This window comes from Arachis stenosperma, chromosome 10 (assembly GCF_014773155.1).
Source record: "Arachis stenosperma cultivar V10309 chromosome 10, arast.V10309.gnm1.PFL2, whole genome shotgun sequence".
NCBI classification, from domain to species: Eukaryota; Viridiplantae; Streptophyta; class Magnoliopsida; order Fabales; family Fabaceae; genus Arachis; species Arachis stenosperma.
The window spans coordinates 13960408-13969763 of record NC_080386.1 but is presented as its reverse complement, the minus strand read 5'-3'; the positions used below and the strand labels follow the sequence as shown (position 1 = coordinate 13969763).

Below are 9356 nucleotides of genomic sequence, written 5' to 3'. Positions count from 1 at the left end.
ATTACTAATTTTATAATCAAAATATGTTATAAGTCATTTTTTATTATTAAAATCAAAATTTTTCTCTCTAAAATTAAAAAGTTTTTTCCTTTTTCTTCTTTCTTTTTCTATTTCTCTCATTTCTTCATCCACTATATCTTTTTTATATATCATTATTAATGACTAATTACAAATTTGACCATCAAAATATATAACATGGTATTTTTTAATTGTATTTAAATAAAATTAAAATTAAAACTAAAATTAAAATATAACTATATTATATATTATATATTACTAATTAATTTAATAACCAAAATATATCACATGACACTCTCTTATTAAAATTAAAAAGAAATATTTTTCTCCAAAATTAATAAACTCCCTTCCTACATTCTCTTATTTATCTCTCTTCCTTTTTCTATTTCTCTTTACCCTTTTCACTTTATATATAGTTTATAATTTATATTTTATATTAGTAATTTGATAAACTAAAATATGTCAATAAATATTTTTTCATTACAATTAAAATAAATTTTTCTTTTTAAAATTAACAAACTTTTTCTCTCATTCTTCTTATTTATCTTTCTCTCTCTTTTCTTTTATTCTCTATTTTCTTTATCTTTTTGTTCTAAGAAAAATAAAATGAACAAAATAATATAATGCAAATTAAAAATATTATATATATATATATATATATATATATATTATTTAGTTTTAAATTTTTACTACTTATCTTTCTAATCTATATTTTCACTTCTCTTTTTTCAAATATTTATTACATATAATTTGGAGAGAATACTAATATTGTGATTAAAAGTTAGAATCAAAGATTCAATTGTTTAAAAAAAATTAATTTTGAGTTAATTTATAACTATTAATATAATTTTTTTTATATACATAGAGAAAAAATATTTTTTTTAAAATAGCAAGCATAAAAATTAATTATTTTTATTTGTGCAACAGATTTAACATCTAATCAAATATAAAAGTATATACATTAATTTTTTTTTAATTTTAGATAATAAATATTAAAATTAATTATTAGTAAAAAATTAAATTCTTTTATATAAAAATAATAATTAAAAATCTTATTATTTAACTTTTTTTACGAAAATTTGATTTTTTAATCGATAAAAACTTGTTTTTTACAATTTTTTTATAAAAATAATTTAATTTTATAAATTTTATGTGTCATAATCTATAATATCATGACAAAATCGATAAAATTCTAAAAGGATTATATTCCCGTAATGGGTAAAAATACTAATAAATTAATATTAAAATGGAATTGATTTCGATGAAGTGCACCAAAATGAGATTTGAGGTGATTTACGTTGGTATGGAGTCTTATGCTTCTCGTACAATGTGAAAAAACCGAATATGTCTAAGTTGGTTTGCTTTTCGTAAAGTGCAAAAAGGCTTCTTATAAATTACAAGGAGAACTTTTTTTTTTCTCACAAATTGTAAATATTGCGAAAAACCCATATTACACCAATTTTAAATTCATATATCTTAATTTTCATCCTGCTTTTGTTTTCAATAAAAAATAAAAATGAAAAAAAATTCTTGAACCAATTTTTAATATTTTTAATTATTATTTGATCAACATAAATACTAAATTATTTTTAATAATAAATTTTATTAATTTATATGTATAAATTTTAAAAAAATATAGACACAAACTATATTAATTTATGTATATAATAAATACATATATAAATTATATACTTCTTAATTCTTATGTATAAAATCTTTTAAATATTGATCAAAATTATTACTAATCAAGTATTAACAAAAAATAATAATATTTACCGGTGATATAATATTATTTTAAATATTATTTTTTTACGATAGAAAAAAAAATATCACGCATATGGCGCACTCTTTCAAAAAGTTAGTTATAATTTTACCTCTTTTAAAAAAAAAAGTTATAATCAATAAATTCCTTGCTGCTGGGGCGTGGTCCCCACGTTTGAGTTTGCCACTATAAATCAAAGGTTGGGGGCTCTGTCTTCTCCCCTCACAAACACCCCTGCATTCTTCTAACCTTCTCCCTCGCCCTTCATTTTTGCACTTCAATTTCTTTTTATTCTAGAAGTTACGTATTTCAACTTCCTCCAAGCCTAAGTGAAAAGGATAATAATCAGTTACAAGAATTAGTTACTTAGTGCTATTTTTTTGAAAGGTTGTTATGAATCAGTTTTGATTAGTTAAAATAAACGTTTATATTATATATTCATACCATAGAACTGATTAAATTTTGAGCCATCATTACCTAAATATAATATAAATATACCAATGAATTTGTTTTGTTTACCTTTTTTTCAGTGAGATTCTATCGAAGATGACACAGCAGAATGTGGTGGTGTGCAACACCAAATCCAGCGGTGACTTGTCGGTTTTTCCGGCGGCGAGTGCGGCGCAAAAGCCACCGGTGGGTGGAGGGTACATTTCCATTTCAAGGAGGCCAAGGAGGGTTCTCAAGAACCTTGAGATCAATGGAGATAACAGAATCAACGCTTTGGTTGAATCCATGAGAGCCTCTTCCCCAACTCATCTCAAGTCCACTCCTTTGACTGAAGAACATAGTTCTTGGATTGTGAGAACCCAACTAACCCACCTTAACAAAACTCTTTAATCATCAAAATTCGAAACACGCACCCTATTTTCTTCTTTGGTGATTTTTTTTTATTGGTGGAAATTAAGGTACAGTCAACTTCACGTGAAGTTGATAACTGAGAACCATTAGATGAAATTTTAGTTAAATCACTTAAATCATTTAACGTCTCTCAGCTATCAACTTTACATAAAGTCAATCGCACTTAAAACTTTCACCATTTTTATTACTTCCTTAATTACTAGCTTGTATTAGTAGTAACATATATATGAAACCTGATTGGTGATGATAACAAAAACAGCTTCGCTATCCATCGGCATTGGACATGTTTGACGAAATTATGAAAGGATCCAAGGGGAAGCAAATTGTGATGTTCCTTGATTACGACGGAACGTTGTCTCCTATAGTCGAGGACCCTGACCGTGCTTTCATGTCGAATTCGGTCGGTGTCTCTTCTTAATTTCATTATTGAGAGGATCAGCATAATTTATTATTTTTTATTAAAAGCTAGTTAATAACGTTTAAAAATATGGACTAAGAGTATGTTATTAGATTGTTAGACTAAAGAAACTAAGTTAATGGTTAAAAATACTGGTCAAAAACAATAAATTCTGCCGGCTGTTTTTTCTTTCTTTTTGTTATCATAGATCATGTTTAATTTCTATTTTTGAAGAAGACCATATTTGTTCTTATATGGTTGTTTCTTTAGATGAGGAAAACGGTTAGAAAACTCGCAAGGTATTTTCCAACTGCCATAGTCACGGGAAGATGCAAAGACAAGGTCTACAATTTTGTTCGATTGGCAGAGCTATATTATGCTGGGAGCCACGGAATGGATATTAAAGGACCAACAAGAACTTCCAAGTACAACAGAGTAAGCGATTTATTTGTATTTTACGTCCATCTTATTTATTGTATAGTAGTATAGTACGTAAGTTAAAATTGAATTATACAAGTTAATTTTAATGTACCGTCGTTATAAAGGAATTTTACACGCATATTTAATCACATAATACTATTTTATAAAAAATAACTATTATTTTTATTGACTGTGAATTGTTATAAAAAAAATAATGTGATTGTACGACTGTGTAAAATATTTTATATGTATCAAAATTAAATTTATTAAAATAATTCACTTTTTTTTTTCTTTGACATTGGGTATTATGGAAATCTGTGCAGGATAGTAACGCAGAAGGAGTTCTTTTTCAACCAGCAAGTGAATTTCTTCCCATGATAGATGAGGTAGTGTTTGGATTTTGGAATATGTTCTTAAAGATATTAGAAACAGAAAATTGTGTCATTTTCATGCTTTATAGAAGAACTGGAAGTTTTTTTGTCTTCAAATAACAAAAAAAGTTAGCTACCGATGGTCTCTATTATTGTCTTAGTTACTAAATAGATTCTTTAAAAGTTATAAAAGTATTTCTTTATCAATTTAAATTAAAAAAGAAAATATTATGTTATAATATATTAAAATTTCTATGACTAAAAAAATTAGAAGTAGTCAATTCTTTTGATAAAGAAATGAAATAAAAATTTAGTATAAGACAAATATAAAAATAAAATAAAACTCACCATTCATATGTCTTTTCTTTTTTTTAATTTAAGCTTTATTTTCTATCATAATTTCATAATTCAGTAAAATCTCTCCTACTTTATATGAGTTGTTTTATATGGATGACTTTATGAGTTGTCCATGTAACTTTATTTATTTTTTATTTTTTTTGGCCTTTCTAAGGGAATGGTTTTCATTATTTTAGAAAGTTGGGGGAAATAATTATTTACTTATTTGTTGGATACAATATGAACTTTTCAATTAGGTGTACCAGCAATTGTTGGACAAGACAAAATCAACTCCTGGAGCTAAGGTGGAGAACAACAAGTTTTGCGTCTCAGTTCATTTTCGTTGTGTTGATGAAAAGGTACATACAAGTAGTGCTCCTGCAAATTAATAATAATAATAATAATAATAATAATAATAATAATAATAATAATAATAATAATTTGCTTATAATTATTATGTAAATTGTGATAATACTATTATTATTGTTATGTTCATGATAAAAAAGCCTAACTCAAATAATTATATAATTTTTAATAGAAATGGACTGAACTTTTGCATCAAGTTCAATCAGTGTTAAAAGAGTACCCTAAGCTTCGTCTTACACAAGGAAGGAAGGTGAATAGTCATGCTTCTATTTCTTATTCTTATTATATTATTTCCATTTTATTGGGTATTTAACTTTTTATATATCCTTATGTATTCATGTGTATGTTCTAAGTGGAAGCTGGGTCTTGTTTTATCTCAAATTATTTGCTTTTAAATGTTTTATAACTAGTCAGTTTATCTATTTGAGAGTTTTAGTATATTTTGTTTTGATATTATTTAATAAAAATAGATAATTATTATAATGATTACAGTAGACTCAATATAAAATGTGGGATATTTTACAAGAAAAATTTATGGGTCATTAATTTTTATTTATATTAGTTAATAATTTTGATCAGCACACAAATTCTATTAATACATTTAAGTTTTTTTTTAACATCAACTTATATAAATATGCTAATATAATGGTTAAGTGCTGAAAAAAAACATAAATTATGTTGATTTTGTAGCACGGTTGATATCTTATTTAGCTTCATGTAATTTTTTTTTTAATTAACACAGGTAGTTGAGATCCGCCCCACTATTAAATGGGACAAAGGCAAAGCCTTGGAATTTTTACTAGAGTCTCTCGGTGAGTTTCTAGTAATATACTTTAAATATTTGCTTATCCTTCTTATTGTCACAATTAAACATGTGCTAAATAATATATAAAGATATGATTAATGAAACATGAGACTAATTATTAGTTTTTATTTATAGTATTAATAATGATCATGCTTCCAACTTGAACAACAGCATCTAATAAATTAATAATTTTCAACAGGATTTGCCAACTGTAATGATGTATTTCCAATTTATATTGGTGATGATCGAACCGATGAAGATGCTTTCAAGGTATCCTATATTAAAGCTTTTTCATACATACATATACATTAGTTATTTAATGATTGGGACAATTTGTTATATAGAAATTAAATTCCAAAAATATTTGATAACAAAAAAAATTAGAATTTATCTTATTTAATATTTATTAATTATTATAATACTTAATATTTAATATATTTGAATATCATCGTATGCATGCAGAAATTAAGAGATAGAGGCCAAGGTTTAGGGGTTCTTGTCTCAAAATTTCCAAAGGATACAAGTGCTTCTTACTCTCTTCAAGAACCTAACGAGGCAAGTAGAATAATGATGTTATTCTTTATGTGTCAAATTAAAATATGCCTTCGTCTTGTGTAAATTTGGTGGATTAAAAAAAATACCAAAATGTTGGAGGGCTAAACTAGTCATGATTTTTTTATTTTGTTTGTATGTATTTATTAATTATTACTAAAATTAATGTATAATATTATATGTAATAAGTGTGTAATAAGTGTATAATATTCCGACACTAATGTACCTAGACGCATAAGTACGTTTACGCACATTAATTTGTCATTATATCAAATTAATCAAATTAACAAACATTTACACCATGAGCACTTGAGTACAGTGTTTGGTTAAAAATAAAGAAAATGAAGACACACACGACGTGCATGTCTCATTAGGGCTATATAAATGGAGATACAAACATTTTCTGTCCTAAAATAAAGTAACATTTCTTCAGTTTTTCCATATCAAAACATGAGAACAATGAAGACAGAACATGGAGATAAATATTTATCTATCTCGAATACATATACTTTTATTTTTGTCTTTATTTTCTTTTTATTTTTTTACATAGTATATGCCCAGAAATATATCCAGATACCCAGAAATATATGCCCAAAATATATAATATTTTTATTATTTATTTAATTATCATTACTAATATATTTATTGGATTTTTATGCAGGTGATGGAATTTCTTCAACGCTTGGTAGAATGGAAACAGGTATCCATGCGAGCACGTTAGTGGGCATATATGTAATAATAATGTACATGAAATTACATATACGTATGTAGTACATTCCCAACCTGCCATAATAATAATAATAAGAAGAAGAAGAAGTGCAGTTTGGATACGACGTATATGTAGTAGCTAGTGGTAAACTAGTAACTAATGTAGACATTTTGTATTATTATTAAGAAAATGCAAATGTCTATATATAATTATATATGTATGTATGTGGAAAGAAGAAAGACAAAAGTGTCTTTCGTCTTTGTTTGAGAATTGAAAAGCATGTCTTGTTGTTGTAATTAGATAAGTTAAGCAGTGAGTAGTACAAGTCAACGCTAATTAAGCTTGTGTATCTATCACTCCGATGCGAGTTTAATTTGAACCATTAAGAGTAATTAAAGTTGTACTCTTTCTCTCACTTATTTCTTTGTTAACCCACTTTTCATTAATCATAATGTTAAGGCAGACAAAAAAATAAAACAATTAATAAATATTAAATAAGATAAATTTTATTTATTTTTTGTTAATTATTTTTTGTTACATTTTCGTTTCATTAATTATAGATTCTTAAAAATTTATCATTTATTTGGTTATGACTCATGAATACTATTGTTATTGAATAAACTACATACTAAAATAGTTTTTAAAAGGTCTTAACGCTGATCAAAAAAATTCTAAAAGTTACGAACGATAAAAGAGCCCTTAAAAATGTTAAAATTTGACCGTAGTACCTAAACTTAAAAGCGTGACGTCACAGTAAACGAAAAATGCTTATCTGACAATCGAAAGTGTTAAAATGACAAACTCTTTTAACCCTACTATGACTTGGATTTAATAATTATTTTAGTTAAGTGACATAGGAAAAAATAAAAATTTTTCAATTTAATCTCCAATTCAATATGAAGAAAACCCCAATTAGATAATAACTAAAATTTCTTAGTTACTTACAATCACTCTATTCTTATTAAGTAAACATTTTGTTAAAAGCACTCAAAGGTCACACACAGACAGAGTGAGATATCCATTGTTCGAGATATTCATCCTCCCGCCATTGACGCTATAGCCAAGGTCGCATATATGCACTGTTGAAGAAGCTGCTTGAAACATTGTTTGTCGCTACTCCAGTAACCATCATTTAAGCTTAATCGAAAAAGTAAGTTTACCTAGAGCTTGTTCGATTGCTTTGCTTTTCTAAAACTGATTCTTACAATGAGAAGTTGTATATCTTTATCTTCATTGTTGTTGAGGAATTTTTGTTTGTACCTTTTATTAGTGTATAAAAAAGTTGGTTGCTCTGTTTGTAGTACTTAGAGCTTGCTTGATTGCTTTGCTTTTCTAAAAAAAGTTCTTACAACGATCATTGGACGTTTTCTTATTCATTGTTCTTGAGAAATTTTTGTTTGTTCCTTTCATTTGTGTGAAACATTTTGTTGCTCTGTTTTGCAGTACCTAGGACTTGCTTGATGGAGTCTTTTTCGCGTTTATTGTTATCAGTATATGGATGGTTTTATAACGTTTGTGTATCACCACATGGGTAAAATGCAGAGGATGTGGAGGTTAAGGTTCAGTATATTGGGGTGTTGAGTTCAGAAATATTTTATCTTCTATTATACTGACAAACATTTGGTTAGAGTTTAGCCCAATTAATTTTTATGATTGCTTGTGTATTTAAGTATTTCACAATTTGATATTGGCATTGATGCTAATTTGGTTATTGATAGAAAGAATAAACTATCAAGATCAAAATTTGATGTGGATTTGGAAGATATTGAAGACACTGTTAAAATTGGAAATAATCATGACAACTATGACAATTGATTTGGACAACAACAGCTAGCAAGAATAATTGTGTTTTGATTTAGGAATATAGCCTGCACTTTAAAGATCACTATTTTTCTTCATTGTGTTTTGATTTTATGATTTATTTTTAGTTTTGGAGTCTTCCTGGTTATAAGAAAAAGGCCTATATTTCAGTGAGATATTATTTTGAGAAAAAGCTTATGAGTGAAAAGGCATGAATTAGGAAGAAAAGCCGAATAGTTTCGGTTTTTGTCTTTTGTTTTGATTTAGTCTTGGCATTTTGTCTTGATATTTGTGAATCTCGGAATCGTAGCTTCTTTTATCTTGGTGTTTGTTTGTGAAGGTTAGAATTCTAGCTTTGTTTGTTTTAGTGTATGTTTGTAAAGCTCGAAATTGTAGTTTCATTTGTCTTGTTATAGAACCAGTTTGGTTCGTTTATCGTTGTCTTGGTCTTGAAATTGGTATTTATAATCTTGGCTATTGATATAGTGAAATTCAACCATAATTGTGGTAGAGACTGGACGTAGACCTCATTGTCACTTTCTATAGTTGCAAAAGACAAAAAAAATCTCCTACTTGCTCACTAACACATTTCATATTTGAAAAAGTGTCTAGATTCAAACCCCCTTTCTCAAAGCTCATAAAACCTACAATTTGGCATCATATATTAGGCTCTAGAGTCAAGTTTAACAGCTTGGAGAAGAGATCCATGGTGACCAATCTAGTCTCTTTCAACCTAACCGAAGGACAATCCTATCACCCTCTACTCTATTTTAATGGAACCAACTATTCCTAATGGAATGAGAGAATAGGAATCTTCATTCAAGCAACAGATTACAATATCTAAAAGATCATCATGAATGAACTTGATATTCTAAAAAAGCTAACACTCGAAAGTCAAGTCATCCCCAAAAAAGACGAAGAATTGATAGAAGAAGAAAAGAAAAAGTAGAGTCAAATGC

General features: G+C 26.8%; 1 protein-coding gene across 1 annotated transcript; it reads left to right on the top strand.

Moving 5' to 3' along the window:
- Nucleotides 1-2013: 2013 nt before the first annotated feature.
- LOC130955996 (probable trehalose-phosphate phosphatase J) lies at nt 2014-6940 on the top strand. Its single transcript, XM_057883015.1, has 11 exons — nt 2014-2167; nt 2311-2581; nt 2901-3041; nt 3309-3473; nt 3782-3844; nt 4423-4524; nt 4704-4781; nt 5274-5343; nt 5536-5606; nt 5799-5891; nt 6550-6940. The coding sequence occupies exons 2-11, from the start codon at nt 2327-2329 to the stop codon at nt 6607-6609; spliced, it is 1098 nt and encodes a 365-aa protein (XP_057738998.1). The 5' UTR covers nt 2014-2167; nt 2311-2326; the 3' UTR covers nt 6610-6940.
- Nucleotides 6941-9356: the final 2416 nt, after the last annotated feature.